Source organism: Microtus ochrogaster, chromosome 6 (assembly GCF_000317375.1).
Source record: "Microtus ochrogaster isolate Prairie Vole_2 chromosome 6, MicOch1.0, whole genome shotgun sequence".
NCBI lineage: Eukaryota > Metazoa > Chordata > Mammalia > Rodentia > Cricetidae > Microtus > Microtus ochrogaster.
Genome location: NC_022013.1, coordinates 71,534,357 through 71,552,298, shown reverse-complemented (window position 1 = coordinate 71,552,298; position 17,942 = coordinate 71,534,357). Strand labels below are relative to the sequence as shown.

At 41.7% G+C, this 17,942-nt stretch overlaps 1 protein-coding gene and 1 pseudogene across 2 annotated transcripts in view; one reads left to right on the top strand and one right to left on the bottom strand.

The window, feature by feature from the left end:
* The window catches only part of Eprs (glutamyl-prolyl-tRNA synthetase), a 67,544-nt gene that overhangs the window by 7,414 nt on the left and 42,188 nt on the right, over positions 1-17,942 (bottom strand). For both annotated transcript variants that reach the window (XM_013346951.2, XM_005348837.3), the window contains 10 exons: positions 13,243-13,476; positions 12,673-12,935; positions 10,147-10,198; positions 9,069-9,278; positions 8,712-8,784; positions 7,127-7,206; positions 6,841-6,942; positions 6,072-6,227; positions 4,478-4,675; positions 1,280-1,453 (listed from right to left, as the gene is read on the bottom strand). In XM_013346951.2, the coding sequence (XP_013202405.1) occupies positions 1,280-1,453; positions 4,478-4,675; positions 6,072-6,227; positions 6,841-6,942; positions 7,127-7,206; positions 8,712-8,784; positions 9,069-9,278; positions 10,147-10,198; positions 12,673-12,935; positions 13,243-13,476 (1,542 nt within the window). The remainder of the gene's footprint in view (positions 1-1,279; positions 1,454-4,477; positions 4,676-6,071; positions 6,228-6,840; positions 6,943-7,126; positions 7,207-8,711; positions 8,785-9,068; positions 9,279-10,146; positions 10,199-12,672; positions 12,936-13,242; positions 13,477-17,942) is intronic.
* LOC101994758 lies at positions 3,818-4,358 on the top strand (annotated as a pseudogene).

The window sequence follows — 17,942 nt, the reverse complement described above, 5'->3', positions numbered from 1 at the left end:
TATATGAACCCTGTGAGAGAAGAGTTGCTCTACCCCCAAAAGAGGTCTCCGCCCACAGGTTGAGAGCCACTGCTTTAAAACTAATTTAGGACTCTGACACTGTAAGCCAGGTGCTTCTATAAACAACATGGCTGCTGAGTAGTACTCAAGTCAAAGACAAACTTATGCGAACGCCAGCAAGCCCACTGACTCTCATTAAACAGGCTCCCAGGGATAAAGAGTCCTGGAGATAAAGCCGTGTCTCTGGAGGAAGGATGTAGAATAGGAAGGTGGGGGATCCAGAAGTAGATGGCACACATGAACTGGCTTAGAGAAGTAGCTGCTGGCATCCACCAGCTATCCCTAGGTGAACAAAAAAGACTGCAACTAAAGACAAATTACAGAGGACAAACTATCTGTCTTTAAGGTCTTCCCTGAAGGGAGAGAGCACATGAAAAAGAAAGTATGACACAAAGAAGAAGCAGGGCCAGCAGCAGCGCTAATCCCCAGCACAGGTTACCATAGGCACCATTTTTAAAGTAAGATGAGGGATGTTCGTGGCTTTGCAATTCAAGAGGGTTAATCCTGAATAACCCCAATACATCAAGCATCCATTCCTAAGTTCTCAGGTACCATCTTGGAACATGTCCCATACTACTCCTCCTAATTCCTAGACTAACTTGATATTCTCTAACGTAGCTTAAAAAAAATGGTAACCGCTAAAAGTTTGTAAAATGGAATAAAGGGCATCATTACTAATAATGAAGTTGTGTTGTAAATGAAAATACACCAAAAACGTCAAACCAGAATTTAGACAGAATTCTGCAGAGAGGCAGAAACAACGGCAAAGGGATGTGTAACCGTGTGGACCAGAACTGCAGATGTGGAGGGAACCTGTGATGACTCCATCATCACCGAAACCTCACTCTGCCAGGGACCGAACTCAGATATAAGCACTGCAACATAACCACCAATGAGCCTTATGTTATATAAGCAAACACTTCAAGATCATCTTTATTCTAATGTAAGAAAAACTGGCTTCCACACAACTTTTTGGGAGGCAAGGCCCAGTGCAGGGAATCAAAGGCAGGGCCAAGCACATGCTAAGTGTTCTCCCACAAAGCTACTCACTCCCTGAATCACCACAGAAATTAGTTTAACAAGCACATACTTAGAAACCCCTTTTACAAGGTATGACCTACACTGGTGCTCAGAACTTACGACTATAAATATGGAAAGGTAAGAAAAAACCTTAGGTTTGCAGAAATCTAGATCTCCCCGGTGCAGGACCCCTGCATACCTTCAGCTCCCAGTGATTGAACTTCCAGCCTGGAGAGTAGTTGTCTCGTAGATCAACTCGGACTCGGATGTTAGCGCCAAGTAGCCGCCTTCGATACTCATTGCATTTTGCCATCAGTGCCTCTCTGTCTTCTTCAGACAGGGCATTTGTGATTCCACATGGAATCACTACCACCTAGAGTCCAATCAAAGACACACCACATACACATAAGGACATCTACAATAATGAACCATACGAAAGTTAAAAGATGCCAATGTAACGATCTTTTAAATCTACATAATTTTACTACAGTTAAAAAACATGGTGCTGGAGAGATGGCTCAGTGGTTGAGAACACTGGCTGCTCTTGCAGAGGACCCAGATTCAGTTCCCAGGACCCACCCGGTGCCTCACAACCATCTGTACGTAACTCCAGGGAGTCCAACTCCTTTTCTGACCTTTGAGTGCTCCAACCCACATGTGATGCACAGACATACACTTAGGCATACACACACACACATACACACACACACACACACACACACACACACACACACAAAATAAATCTTTAAATGAACAAAACAAACAATCCACAACATGCAGCACCCTAAACGTTTCAAAACACACTACTGGCAAAATTTCCTAAAGTTTGCTGCGGGGCCACTATGTTAAAAACAACACTAACAAAAACCATTAAATATTTAGGATCATCCAACATCAAAAGGCCTTAAAAAAAATCAAACTATATACAATAACTTATTGAAAAGCTACATTTTACATTGTTTTAAAAGCACTTTTTCTACAAAGAATCTCATCTGTTACAGTGATGTGAACGCTGAGCTGCACATGAACTTCACACTTGCAACACACCTGCTGGAGCACACAGTACAAGACAGTACCCCATTCCTTATCTGTTCACTTTCTGAGTCTGTGACCTACCAGGCCCCTTTGTTTCCCGGGGTGCAGCACTGTCCTTCCAAGTCTCTCCTTTAGGGCAGCCACTTTCTGTTCTTATGTTTGTCTGTGACCAACTGCTGAGGTCACACCACGCAGTGTTTCTGATCTCCAGAGGCATCTAAGGATCCCTGGAGTCTCCTCCCTCTCCTTTGAATCACCATGGGGAAGACCACAGCTCTTCATCTCTGTCACTGTCCACTATATCTCTAAACTTCCACTTTCCTCTGAAGACAGGGTCTTCCACCTCTCCAAATACTTCTTGGGAAAAGTCAGCAATACTGACCTAGGGATTTAGGAGCCATGCGGTAGTGGCCCATGCCTTTAACCTCAGCACTCAGGAGGCAGAGGCAGGCGGATCTCTTGAGTTCCAGGACAGCCAAGGCTACATAGAGAAACCCTGTCTGGAACCCCACCCTTCCCCAAAGAGTTTTTTGGAGAGAACAAGCAAGGGTGTGTTGTCCTGTAGCTTTCTGGTGTCTCTCTGTCTATCTCTCTCTAACAGATTCTCACTATATAGCCCTGACTGGCCTATTCACTCTCTAAACTCTGTAAATAGACCATGTTGGCCTGGAACTCAAAGAGATTTGCCTGCTCCTACCTCCAATGTTCTAGAATTAAAGAGTATGCCACCATGTCCAGCATTTGGTTTAATTGGGGGGGGGCACACCTCTTATAAAGGAAGACACTTAATTGGGTGACTTACAGTTTAGAGACTTAGTGCATTATCATCATGGTAGGAAACAAGGCAGTATGCAGTATGCATGGTGCTAGAGCTGAGAGTCCTTACATCCTGATCCAAAGGCAACAGGAAGTCAGCTAAGACACTGGGTGTGGCTTGAGCATGTGTGAGACTGCAGAGTCCTCCTCCACAGTGACACACTTCCTTCAACAAGGCCACACTTCCTAATAGCGCCACTCCTTTTGTGGGCCATTTTCTTTCAAATCACCAGAGACCCTTCCTGGAGCTGGCATTAGAGTGCACCTGGGTCCTCTGCCACCTTACCCACCAAGCCACCTCTCCAGCTCCAGGTCTTTTAGCCATGACCACTGACAGCCAGTGTGACCTGCTTCCCAGTCTTGCTTGGAGGTTTGGTTTACAGATATTTCCTTCTCGGGGCTCCAGCATGAACTAGTTTACTGCTTACACAACCCGCATCTGTTCTACGATAATTAAACCAATCTGTGTGATTTCTAACCTGTCTACAACATGTGCTAATCAGTTAAATATCATTCATCAACACGAAGAACAATTCATTTAACCCTACTATATTTTATTTAAACAATTCTAAATAATTTCAAAAAATTATTTCTAAATAAATTTTAGGGCTAGAAAAATGGCTCCACAGTTAAGAGCATCCTCATGGTGCCCTCTTCTAACCTTGGGAGAAACTAAGCATGCATGTGGTCCACAGAGGCACAGGCAGATAAAACATTCACTCATAAAATAAAATTAGAAAACTTTAGAAAAAAATTAAAAGTTTTCAGCAAACTAATTTTTAAAATTCTTGGGACAATAAATAATACATATGTGTCTAGGCTATATTTTCTAATGTTTCTATAACATCAGAGAAATCTACCCTTTCAAAGTTCCTTTGTAGGGGAGCCGCCGATTACTGTCCAGACATGGCCAAGTCCAAGAACCACACCACACACAACCAGTCCAGGAAATGGCACAGAAACGGCATCAAGAAACCCCGGTCACAAAGATACGAATCTCTCAAGGGGGTCGACCCCAAGTTCCTGAGGAACATGCGCTTTGCCAAGAAGCACAACAAGAAAGGCCTGAAGAAGATGCAGGCAAATAATGCAAAGGCCATGAGTGCAGGTGCGGAGGCCATCAAGGCCCTGGTGAAGCCCCAGGTGGTGAAGCCCAAGGTGCCAAAGGGCCCCGGCTGCAAACTCACCCGTCTGGCTTTAATTGCTCACCCCAAGCTTGGGAAACGGATTAGAAGCTACATGGCCAGGGGTCGTAGGCTCCAAAAAACAAAGCCCAAGGCTCAAGCCAAGGCAGAGACCTCAGCTGCAGCTCAGGCTCCCAAAGGTGCCCAGGCCCCTGTGAAGGCCCCATAAAAAAGGTCGCAGTCTGCCAGTGTGAAGACAGATGGACTGGTGTGAACACCTACACAGTGTTTGCAGATGTTCAGGACTTTACGCTGTTTTTATAAATAAACTTGAGGCAAGTTCTGTTTAAAAAAAAAAAGTTCCTTTGTAAACACAGACTATAATCATATAAAAGACATGATAAAGAGAACATTTCCCTTACCTGAACAGAGGCTACACGGGGTGGCAACACTAAGCCCATATTGTCTCCATGAACCATGACCATCACACCAATAGTCCGAGTTGTCAGGCCCCAGGAGCACTGGAATGCAAACTGCTTCTCTCCTGGTATCTTTGGGTCTTCAAAAACTATTTCACACATTTTAGAAAAATTCTGGCCTAAATGATGTGATGTTGCTCCCTAAAATAAGAAGAGAAATACAGCTTTAGTTTTAAACTATTATTCCCTTGAAAATAATAACAAGATCACATACTTTAGAATACCACTACATGCACTGTTTTATCTCCTTTTAATGCTTAAAATTCAAGTATGATTGACATAACAACAAAGAACTGGCTAGAAAAAGTTAGCAGTTCTGCTCTGGGTGGTCCCTTCCAACAAAAATGAAAACAAAAACAAAAACACACACAAAACCTCTGAATGCAAGGTTTTACCTGGAGCTCATGCCTGGCAATTCAGGATGAAACCCCAACTTCACTGATTCCCCATCATGGAGACACAGAACAGGCCTAGAAATCACATGATGCCCTCCTCCACTGTTCTCTTCCTTCCCCCTCCCTTCCTCCCAGTCTTTTGGGAAGGGTCTCATAGCCCACATGGACCTTGAACTCACTATGGAGCTGATGGTAGCCTCCAATACCTGATTCTCTTGCCTCCACTTTCAGAGGTGTGTACCGTAACACCCAGTTTGTTGTATTGATGATCAATATATCAATAAACATTGGTGATCAATAACTCCGTGCCTGCTAAGCAAGTGCTGTACTGCTTTCACAGTAATTATTTTTTATTCACTTTTAAAATCAACATACTGAGGCAATGTAAACACATTTTGTTATGTTTGAATCAGGTTAAACTTACCTCAAGAATCCATCATTTCTTTCTGGTACAAATTTTCAAAATCTTGAGTGTTTTAAAAATGCATAGCACATTACTATTGATGGTTACCCTCCTATACAATAACAGGCCAGATTTTTCTTTCCCCCAAGGAGTGTCTTACTATGGAGCTCACATTAACCACAGACTCCTTAGAGTGTTGTGACTACAGCTGTCTGCCACCATCCTTATCTGCAGTATAACATTCAGCTCCTATAGAACTAAAATTTAGTGCCTACTGACCAACTCATACTCTCCCTAACCTGTAAGTAACCACCATTCTAGTCACTGGTTATAAACAACCACTTTCTTAGAGTTCACATACAATTAAGATCATACCTCATTTCACTTAACACAAATATCTTCAATTTCATCTATGGTACTGCAAATGACAGAATGCATTCCTTTTATGGTTAATATCCCACTGTGGATACAGGCATTGTTTTTTATCAGGTGATGTTGTCACTGTCTGGCTATAATGCTGCATTGAACAGAGTGTAGATGTGCCTTCAGTAAGCTCTTTGCATCCGTCTGGATCTACCTCTAGGAAAGGCATCACTAGATGGCATACTAGTGACTTTATTTTTTAAAACCTTGATACTGCTTTCTTTATTGGCTATCCAAATATTACTAAAGTAGCAAACACTGCTGGAACTGCCGTAGGCTGTGCTCACAGCTGCCATCTAGCCACAGCACTCCATACCTGGATAGCACGCCCGCTGGCAGAGATGAAGGCTTCTAATGTGGTCGTATAGTCTCCTCCTGCAAACTTCTCCTTTTCAGTCTTTCTTCCTCTCACAACAGGGATTGCCAAGAGTTCCTCATACACTCGAGCATATAACTCAAGGATCTGCAAGACCTGTAACAACATTGACGGCATGTTTACTCACTATAGGCTTGTCAATCTGCATCATCTCAAACTGTTTGTGAAAGGGTACTCAACAACAACACAATCATAGAAAGGCTAAAGAAGTCAATGTGAGATTTAAGGAAAATGTACAAGAAAGCAGTGTGAGGTTGAGGAACATTTAAGTGAATATAAATTTGGAATGCAGGAGAAAAATGCTAGAGAGATATACAATAATCAGAGTGAAACCTAAAAAAATTATTAATTTTAATCATATGACTAGTTTTTCTATAAATTAAAATCTATCGTACAAAATTTTAAATAGCAAATTTACTAGTAAAATTTTAATAAGCAAGTTTTTAAAATCAGTTTACTCTTGGATTAACTTTCTATTTTCTTTTTTTTTTTCTTTACTTATTATGTATACAATATTCTGTCTGTGTGTATGCCTGAAGGCCAGAAGAGGGCACCAGACCTCATTACAGGTGATTGTGAGCCACCATGTGGTTGCCAGGAATTGAACTCAGGACCTTTGGAAGAGCAGGCAATGTTCTTAACCGCTGAGCCATCTCTCCAGCCCTTTCTATTCTCAAATTGGTATTACATAGTAGAGGACTGCTCCTACCTCGTCAGCTGCCTCCTCGAAGGTGGCAAAGGCGCTGTGGCCCTCCTGCCACAGGAATTCCCGAGTGCGGAGGAAAGGCTGAGGGTGCTTGAATTCCCAGCGCTGCAGGGACAAAGCCAGTCAGTATAGGAAAAACAAAAAACAAAAAAACAAACTAGTTTTCATTAGCAACTTTACATGATTAATAATCAAAACAAATTTTGTGGTCCAAAACCTTTTGAAAATTGCTTTACGCTCAAAGGAAAGAAAGCATGCTCTAAAAGCGACGACACACACGGGCACCTACCACCACATTGCACCACTGGTTGAGCCTGACAGGCAGGTCTCTGTGGGACTGCACCCATTTTGCATATGCAGGATACATTACTGAAAGTCAAGAAAACAAAGACACTTATGACTTGATTTCTTCCTTAAGACTGACAAGAGTTAAATTCACAATGTAACAATATGAATTAAAGGATTAAAGTGTGCTTGTCCCAGCATCCTGTGATGATTCATGAAATGATACTGTTATCTAGTTCATAAAGCATAACCCTGAAGATAGACAAATCTACCTAACATGATCATACTTTGTGTGTTTCACCTATTTGCATGTAAGTGTTGTTTCCATATTCTATCCAATACATTCCGTGTTCTATGTAAAATTACTTTCATTCTTTATCTTATTTTATACTCTCCTTTGGCTCACAAATCTCATTATCAAATTTAAAGATGCTAATGTTATTCCTGAAATCAGCTATGTATCAGAATCAGAATTTGTTAGATTCACAGATTACCCATCCAACAAAGAACTCTCTTGCCAGGAACTATGACTTGTCTTGCCTACAACGTACAATCAGTAAAACAAAACTACTAATGTACTATGAGAAAAAAACAAACAAAAACGACTAAAGTCATAATGTCAAAAGTGCAAATACCCAAACACACTAGAAGTAGTAGATAATGAGCACACTAACTTTGAAGATAGGTAATCACTGTAGGATGCCACCAAGTCCAAACTCTCAGACCCGGGTAGCACGTCCATTCACTAAGTATAATTCCAGGGAAACCATTCCATCATCTGATGGCTGCCTCTGCCTTCCCATGGCAGGAGAATAACACAACATGCCCACATGAAAGCATTCTAAAAACCCTAGGTGAAGATGAGCACAGGGTGTACACCTTTAAAGCCAGCACTTGGGAATCATCTCTCTGTGAGTTCAGGTTAGCCTGATCTAAATACCAGGTTCCAGGTCAGCTAGAGCTGGATGTGAGACTCAGTCTCAAAAACAAACAAAAAAACTCTACAGAAATAGAAATCTAATGTAGATAATAAATATTAAAAAATGAATAACAGCCATCATTTGCAATTTTATAATCAATCCCAAGAATAATCTAAAACAATTCCCTCTGAAAAGTTGGAACACTGGACAAAAATAGATGCTGTTTTAAAAAAAGAAAAACTGTCTTCAGCCGCGGTAGCCATTGTCCGGTAACTTGCCAAACGACAGCGGCAAAGGGAAGAGGAGAGGAACCCACTGTATGCTCTCTAGGCTTTTTAGGAAACACGGCACTGTCCCTTTAGCCACACGCATGCGAAGCTAGAGTCCATTCCCTATAAATTCATGGCTCACTGAATAAAAACAAATAAAGGACCTAAAACGTAAAGTGTTTTTCTTTAAAAAGAAGATGGACAGAGAGACTTATATCCTGCTGATAAAGAGCTCTGTAATGAAATGGCTTAACACAAAATCTATGTAACGTAAACTTTCATCTGCCTTCATCTTTCAATAAGTTCTGCTTTGCCAGGAAGGAACTTAGCAGAAACACTGAGACGCAGCTGCAGCCCCCACAGCTCAGTGAGCTTCCCCAGGGCCCACGCCCACTCTCACCTGTTTCACTGGTAGGGCGGATGGCAATCGGCTCTGCCAACTCTGTCTTACCAGACCTCGTAACCCAAGCAACCTAGGAAGATAAAAATGATGTAGACATAGTTTTAATGGCACTTTTGAAGAGCATAAGTATATATCAAATGCTTGCTGCTGTTACTAGAAGGGAAGGGACAAGTCATTCAGTCAGAGGAGGTGACTAACAACTAAACATGCCATGAGGATGGAAGAAATAGGACATTATAAAGAAAAGTGATCGCCCCAAATTTCTCTTAGTTGGTTGTTAAACTCTACTGAGGTATAATTTCGAGTTTATAAGAGAAAACCGCAAAAAGGAAAAGCTCATCTTTTTCAGTGTACCTCAGGGGCAAAGTCTTCGATATGATTCTTCTCTTTCTCTAGTGCAGCCTGAGACACAAATATGGGGAAGTAGCAGTTCTCCACACCCAGCTTCTTGATCTCAGCATCGAAGAAGTCCTTAATGAATTCCCAAATGGAGTACGACCAGGGACGGAGAATATAGCAGCCACTCACATCGTAGTATTCAATCATCTCTGACTTTGTGATGACCTTTGAAAGAGAAAAGCCTGCAAACTGAACCAGTATTCTACGCAAAGGCAAGATAGGCAAGAGTGTGTAATCAAAGCTCCTGTCTGTAGACGCAGCAGACTGTTTGTGTTTTTCAAAACAGGGTTTCTCTGTGTAGCCCAGGCTGTCCTGAACTTTGTAGACCAGGCTGACCTTGAACTCAGAGACCTCCTGCCCCTACCTCCCAAATGCTGGAATTACAGGTGTGTGCCATCATGCCTGGCTTGGAAACACCCTCCTTAATGTAGAGGAAAAATGGACTTTCCTACATGCAGAGGCAACACTTTACAGGACTCTAAAGTATGCAGACCCTTAGCCTTCTTTTATTTTTACATTTTATTTTGAGACAGTTTCACTGTGTAGGCCAGCTAGCCTGGAATTTAAACTCTCTTGCCTTCACCTTACAAGTATTGGGTCACGTCGGTATCCCACTACACCTGACATGATATTATTATAGTGGGCATCATGGGAGATAGCAAGGGAGTAGGTAAATGTCTGCCTTCCACTTATGAAGACTGATCCCCAGACCCCTAAAATGTCAGGTGTAGTGCTGAGATGTGCACTTGGAACAGAGATAAGAGGGTCTCTGGGGTGCACTGGCCAGCCAGCCTACCCTAACTAGTGAGTCCAGGCCAAAGAAAGACCTTGTCTCAAAGGAGGTGGCTTTTCTGAGGTTAACACCCACATGCCTTTATGCACACACACATAGAAACACACATGCTCAAACACACACATGGTGGGATGGGGGACGTCACACTGTTATAGTTACCTTTCTCCCTAGACTTTAGAGTCTGGACATAAAGCTAACCTTGAGAAATGTGCACATAAAAACCCCTGAGAGCATACTCACTTGGGAGTACCATTCGGCAAGATTTTCTTCTTTTTTTGCTTCAAGACCCAATCTGCAGACATGCAAAAGGAAACATGAATCCTTCATTCAAGCAAATGCTTTTAGGCTGTCTCGGTCAGTTTTCTATACTAGAGAATAGGTCATCTAGAGAACAGAAGCTTATTGGCTCCTGGTGCTGGAAGCTCAACCAGCCAGTGCCAGCATCAGTCCTGTGGGTGGAGAGGGCCCTCTAGAGGCATAACTGCTGGGCACAACACAGCAGGACACTAGGAAGCTGCGATGACTCTTCCTTTGTCTTAATAACACCATCACTGGACCCCATTTTCTTGGCCTCGCCTTATCTTAATCACTACTGCAAAGGCTCCCCCTTTACATACCATTATCTCCACCAGCTGGAGGACTAAGTTCCAGCATGTGTGCTGTGGGATCAAACCACAGCAGGCAGAACTGAAAGTAAGCATATAAGCTCAAAAAGGGAGTTCTTAATTTTCAGTCATTTTTATATTTATTTACTTTTCTTTCTATTCCTTTCCACAATAATGTTTTTAATCTAGAAAGTAATTCAATATTTGTTTTTTAACACAGGGAAGGTTTCACTAGCCCCTGCTTGGCTAGAATAACCTGATATACAGATCAGAATGGCCCAAGCTTGTACAGTTTTCTTGCCTCTGCCTGTGAAGTACTAAGATCACAAGTGTGTACCATCACAACCTCCCAGCATCAAAAGAACGTTGCAAAGGTTGGTCAGATGGTGTCCATGAAAACTGCCAAGGCCAAACCTGTTTAAAACTATAATTTTTAAAGAATTGATTTATTATAAAACCCCTTTTCAATTAAAATACATTTGGCAAAGACAAAGTCTACTCACATATAATCTCTACTAAAGAGCATTTGCCCAGCTCAACATAGGTGATAATAACAACTAAAAAGATCAGTGTCTCATCAAAGATAAAATGTAAAAAGTAATAAAAAACAGCAGCTACTGACCATACACGGATAAATGAATATTCACACATAAGTGTATACACACCTATATTTCATACTAAATAGAAGATGTAGAGGTGGAAGTTTGTAAAAGTAAACATTTAAATTAAACAAACACAAGAAAATCCCAATTAATCCAATGCTGGAACTTGGCAGTTAATAGAATGTGTGCCTAGAAATGAAGGACCCTTTTGTTTGGCCCTTGGTTTCCTGCCAACCCCTCAGCCTCTCTTCCAGGCAATCCTCCTTTCCTCAATCGCACCTGTTAGTTGGTTATGGGGTGTGCACACCTATAGCGCCTCAACAGGAAGGCTGAGGCAGAAAGAGCTCTCAAGGCAAGCCTGAGCTACACAGGAAGACACGGTCCTCACCCTCAAAAGTGACAAAAGGTCTGCCTATTAACTGTGTTCTATAGGAAGCACATGCTTCCAGCTTGCAAGCAAGGCTTTGTGGGCTTCGCTCTCTTTTCTCCTTGTGAAACTGAGGGCTACACAGGGGCAGTCAGAAGGCGAGAAGAGAGGCTCTAGCCTCTTGTCCACTATCTCATCATAAACCAGGAGTGCTGCAGTATTCCCTAAGAAGATAGTATCTGAACATGAGAGGCAATTAAATTTGACATTCAGCTAAAGAGATCTAAAAATCAAACTACCTTAGTAACAGCATTTTCTTCTAGGAAGCTATGACAGGAAGCCCATCACAATAGTTTTAGCCTATACTTTTGGAAGGAGAGTCACATTGTTCAAACAAACAGAAAAACACTGAAAAGGACAGATAATCTACTGCCAGGTCTTTAAACCTGCAGTTTTACATTTAAGCTAACAACTTCAAAATCCCACTGGGAATAAAATTCTTATTTACTTCTAATGAAAAACTTTCATTTGGGGAAAAAAGCCCCACAAAGCAATGTCTCCACTAGTCTAGCACCCTTTACCTAGTACATCTGCGATCGCAACTGCTTCAGACTGCAGAGCTTTCTCACTCTGCACTGTCTGTCGAGACTTCAAAGTAAGCAGCCCACAGGCTCAACTATTTAAATGTTTGGTTCTCAGTTGGTGAACTGTTTGGGAAGGATTAGGTGGTGTAAAATTGTTGGAGGGGGTGTGTCCCTGGGATGGGCTCTGAGCTTTCAAAAGCCCATACCAGGCCCAGTCTCCTTCTCACTGCTCTCAGATCAGATGTGAGCTCCTAGCTCTTGCTCAACATCATGCCTGCCTGACTGCCTACTAACATGCTCCCTACAGAGGTGGGCATGGATTTTAACGCTTCCTTCTGTAATCTGCCCATCACGGTGTCTCTTCACAGCAACAGAACACTAAGACAAAAACTCAAACTGAGACAGCGGTGACCAGCTTATCTCCCTGGAAACCAGACAGGTGAAAAGCACATGGAGTGAGCAGATGGTATGCTTCCTATTGTTACCTTAAACAGGAGCTATCTGCTGGTATTAGAGTATGAGCCTTCTGTCCTGATGATAACACACCACAATCTGCTTATTCTAAAAAACTCTGCTGAGAACTGAATTCACACGGAAACAGTTAATACCTGGTCTGTTTCTTAGGCCCCTGCCCTTCTCCTGCTCCACTGGGTGACAGTCCATTGCCCTGGCTTTTGGAAGAGTCTTTCCCTGGGCCATCATTTTGTTTCTGAGGCTTATTCTGCTTTTCAGATTTATTTTCTTTTTCTTTCTTCTTCTTATCTCTGTCTTCAGACCCAGCAGCAGATACAGGCTTATACTCAACTCCTGTCAGCGACTTGTACTGTGCCTTCAGCTGAAGGAGTTCTTGTACAGCTGAATCTACTTGATCCTTTAATGTAACAAAAAGGGACAGAGGAGTACAACATGTAGTGAAAATTACTGTCTTGGCATACGTTAACAAATACCATACCCACATTTACGAGGCTTACACACAATTAATTAAGGGCAAGAGATGCAGACACAAAATGCTAAATATACTAAGAAAATAAACAGAAGAACATAAAAGGGACAAGACCAGCATAGAGGACAGAAATAGATGATCTACACATAGTACTGTCTGAACAGCAGCCACTAGCTACACATGGTATGGAAATTCAGTAAAACACAGGACCACACAAAGAAAACCCCACACTGACCTTAGAGGCCTTTTCGGCTTTCAGTTTCCGAACTACTTCTCCCTGACGAGCCACCCTGTCAAATAGACCTTTGGCTTCCGGTGTCTCTGGACCGGCAGGCTCAGCACCGCTGACAGCACTTGACTGTGACTTCTGGGACATTGGGGGCTGACCAGGCACATACTCCTTCCCAGTCTTTTCCTTATACTCAGCTTTCAGGGACAGCAAGCATTCCACAGCTTCATTTATTTTAGCCTGAAAATAAAGAGGAGGGGAAGTATTTCACAACATCTATGACTACTGCAAGGCCATTTCAAAGCCTTTGATCATTATCCAAGTGTACTTAGCCATTTCTGACCAGAGAGTCAAGTACTCAAAGACCAAAATTATTTGAAAAACAAAAATTGCATCATAATATGTACTCCCACAAAAAAAAAAAGTGGGCAAGTAATGAAAAAAACCTGGACTAATAATTTCTTTCTAAAAGCCTTTCAAAGACTCAGTTGAGCAAAATATACTTTCTATTTTAAAAGATGCATGTGGCAAAACACTGCTCTAGTCTGAAAATGTACAGATGCCTCATGATTGTTTCCTAAACTGGACAACTATTTACGTTAGGTACTGCAAGTAATGCAGCTAGGATTCTAAGCACACAAATGCATAGAAGGAAATGAACAGATAGTATGGAAATACCACACAACTTTATATAAGGGATTTGGGCACCCTTTAGTTTAGTTATCTGATTGAGTTCTGAAAGCAGTCTCCACAGACCACTTTCAAAAACTAAAAAGAAATGAAAAAAGTATGTTGAAGTCTTAAGTTGCATAAATAGCTGTACATTTCAGTATCTGATAATTCAACAAAAACAGAAAGGATTGACTGTTGTGTGATATTTTGTTTGTGTTCTGACAAATAAAGCTTGCCTGGAGATCAGAGAGCAGAGCTACCCACTAGTTAACCATAGAGGACAGGCAGTAATGGCACACACCTTTAATCCCAGCACTTGGAAGGAAGCAGGAAGATTAGGAGTTCAAGGCACGAGATTGAACCAGTCTAAAAGAGAAACTGAGTTGGAAAATGATGGCTCACATCTTTGATCCCATCACTTGGATCAATGCCTTTAATCCCAGCATTGAGAGGTGGAGGCAGAGAGAGACAGGGTCTCGCCCATTCAGCTTGAGGTTTCAGAGAGACAGGCCCCATTCAGTCTGAAGATGCATAAAGGTAAGAAGTCTCTGGTACTGCTGCTCTGCTTCTCTGATCTTTCAGCTTTCACCCTTGCTATCTGACTACAGGTTTTTATTGTTAAGACTAATTAGGATCATGCTTCAGATGAAACCCTCAGCAAGGAGACACTTGACAATCTACCACAGAAGATAGCAGCACAGGGAAAAGACTCAAGCCGAATGCCTGACCTTAAAATACAATCACAAATTAGCATCTGACTGAGAACCCGAAGAGAGAGTGCCTCATGGCCACCCATACCTCTGCACAGGGGAACATAGTCAGTGCATTGCGACAGGAGCAAGGGAGCACACTCAAGAGTGGCTCACAGCTATGCAGAAGCAGCAGTAGAGCAACCGTAAAGAACCTGGTTCAGGAGCTGGCCATTCCCATCTTCTCGGGCCACAGTGCTTTCCTGCCTATACACTCTACAGTCTGACATCCCAGGAACAAAGAGGGAGTAAACGAAAAGTGTGCAAATCTAGATGTGTTGGTGGACGATCATAATTCCAGACCAGCAGGGCTAAGGCAGAAGGATCCTGAGTTCAAGGTCAGTCTGGGCTACACAGTGCGACTCAGGAAAAAGGGGGTGGGGGTGAACAAAGAGAAGATTGGAGAAGAGTCTGTATTCCAACCTGACTCTTGTTGCTATTACTTTAGAACTAAGAGTTATTTCCCAATAGAAGTTCTTTCTTAAAAAGTCACAGTTAAAGGAAGACGGAAAGAAAATGAAAATCAGGGAGAGGGACAGAAGGGCAGAAGAAAGGAGGGGTACCGTCAGCTAAAAAAAAAAAAAAAAAAAAAAAAAAAAAAAAAAAAAAAAGAATGAAACCATGAGAAGAGAAAAAAGGAACATCCTTGTAAATACGTGTACAGAATACTTCTTGAAATGTTCGTGACCCAAGTTTGTCCAAAGGGAGAACTGACTCCTACAGTTGTCCCTGACTTCCACATACGCCCTACACACACAAACACACACACACAGGCACATGCGTAAAATAAAGTTAAACATTCATTTGAGTTTGAAGTCAAATGGTACAGTTTCATAATGAAAAATTACTTGTTTGACAACATAAATTTGAAATATTATAGAAGAGAAAATTAAGGTAAACAACCTATTACATTATTGAATAAGATATTCTATTCTAACAAGATTACATGTATAAATAATATATACTCCCAAAATAAGAACAAAACTCTACCAATCACTACGCAAATTTCCCTGATGACTTAGTACCTATAAGTTTCTTGAGGGAAATTAGAATTATTAACAAAAAAATTCCTCCTTTCAATACCTATTTACTCTATGCCAGATGTCATGCTAAGCACTTTGTAAGGACTGTCTTACTTAATTCTCAAAATACTCATCCTCATCTATATTTTACAGAAGCACCAAATCTCAGAAACTAAGCACCCAGTCCAAAGTTACTTGGTAAGAGGTCGACAGAAATCGTGGTATCTTGTGATCCCGACTACAGTCTTCATGACATCACATGTACATGGAACAATGATCTGAGTGTGTATGAGGAGCTTGCTAGCCAGACAGTTCAGCCCAAACAGGGAGCTCCAGCTTTAGTGAGTCCCTGCCTTAAATAATGAGGCAGACACAGACAGAGGAAGCTTCTATCAACATCTGGCAAGCACACATCTTCACACACATGCACACCATACATGAACACATATATTGCACATTGCTTGAGTGTATCTCTGGCAATACATATGTACAACTAAAGGATGAGGAAAGTAACCTTTTAAATTTTTTTCTGGACTAAAAGGAATTTGCTAAGTGAAACTATATGAAGTACTTACAACTTGGAACAAGATACTAAGTATCCAGAGCTAATAGTGTTAAGTTCTTTTTGTTGTTATTTTCTTGGGGGGGGGGCTTTATTTTATTTTATTTTCAAGACAGGGTTTCTCTGTAGCTTTGGAGCCTGTTCTGGAACTAGCTCTTACAGTCCAGGATGGCCTTGAACTCAGAGATCTGTCGAGTATTGGGATTACAGGTGTGTGCCACCACCACCCAGCTAAATTCTTAATGGACAAAGATTATTTTGAGTTTATAAAATATGGATTACATACATACAATTTTACATAATCATCAATGTGGATTAATAATGTTATAAACAATCCACACAAAATTTCTCTAAAGGTTTCAGATTGCATCTGAGGTACGCAAAAGTAATCCTAAAATTGTAATTCAAGATTGGGAGGTGAAGAAAAATAGAGGCGCTCATCTGGTTCCATTTAGAATGCAAATACATGAAGAGCAATTTCTGCAGCAGCCACTAGATGGAAGCATTTCAACATGGAGAATGGTGGGAACATCAAAAAGAAAAATCTACTTCCCTTAGCTATTTAGATGCTAAGAGTACTTTTCAAATTAGCTAGGACACCCAATTTTTGCTCTAAAAAAATCATCTCTCCTCAGCACATGTAAGCGAGCAATACTTACACATACCAGTAATAACTTCCCAAAGCAGAGGCTTGCACTTGCTGGGAAGGAAGGAATGGGAATTAGAACCAGTGATGTTTCCGGCTGAAGGGGTGGGCATGCTGAAGCTTGTGGCCCATGTTTAGAAGATACTGAGATTAACAAACTAAAAGGTTACAGGATTTTTAAAAATAGTAATTAGAAATCTGTACATAATTGAACTGCCAAAGAAGAAATTGCCCCAAGGGAGTCATGACTTCACCAGCTGATACAGCACTGCACAGAGCCCAGAATTAGTCTGTAAAAACTATTAGCAATGTAAGCCTTCAATACCCTCTTCTCCAGGGTAGGGATCTCTAAATTTCAACTACCCAACTACATCCACAGCATGGAACAGACAGACAACACAGACTACCAAGTATGGCTGGCGGTGTTCCAATAACAGTTCATAGTTTGCTAAACTGGGCAGTAGAATCTAAAGTTTAGTGCTTCATAAAGCCTTTGCCATGTTATGGTGGTTGTGTTAGAAAGTCTTTCAAACACTAAATACATAATTAATAAAAGTAATTTTTCTAAATTTTAAAAAGAACCATCTGTGCTGTGCTGGACCTGGAAGACTCAGGCACAGCCTTGACATGCAGAATGCTGGAGAGTTTGTGGACTCGTACCTGCCTCTGAAATGTTGACTGCCTTCAGGCCCATGCTTACACCTCCACCGGACCCCACCTGTCCCTCACACCCTTTCCCTCCTCTCCACCCACCCTTCCCTTCTCCATTCCCCAAACTGTGCCTTCTTCCCCAGCTCTCCCAGCAACCACATCACTGGTGCCAAGGATCACACATCCACTCAGGTTGATACAGCCTCATAGTCAAGTTTAATGGCCAGTTTAAAAACCTGTTATTTTGGGGCTGGAGAGATGGCTCAGAGGTTAAGAGCATTGCCTGCTCTTCCAAAGTCCTGAGTTCAATTTCCAGCAACCACATGGTGGCTCACAACCATCTGTAATGGGGTCTGGTGCCCTCTTCTGGCCTGAAGGCATACACACAGACAGAATATTATATA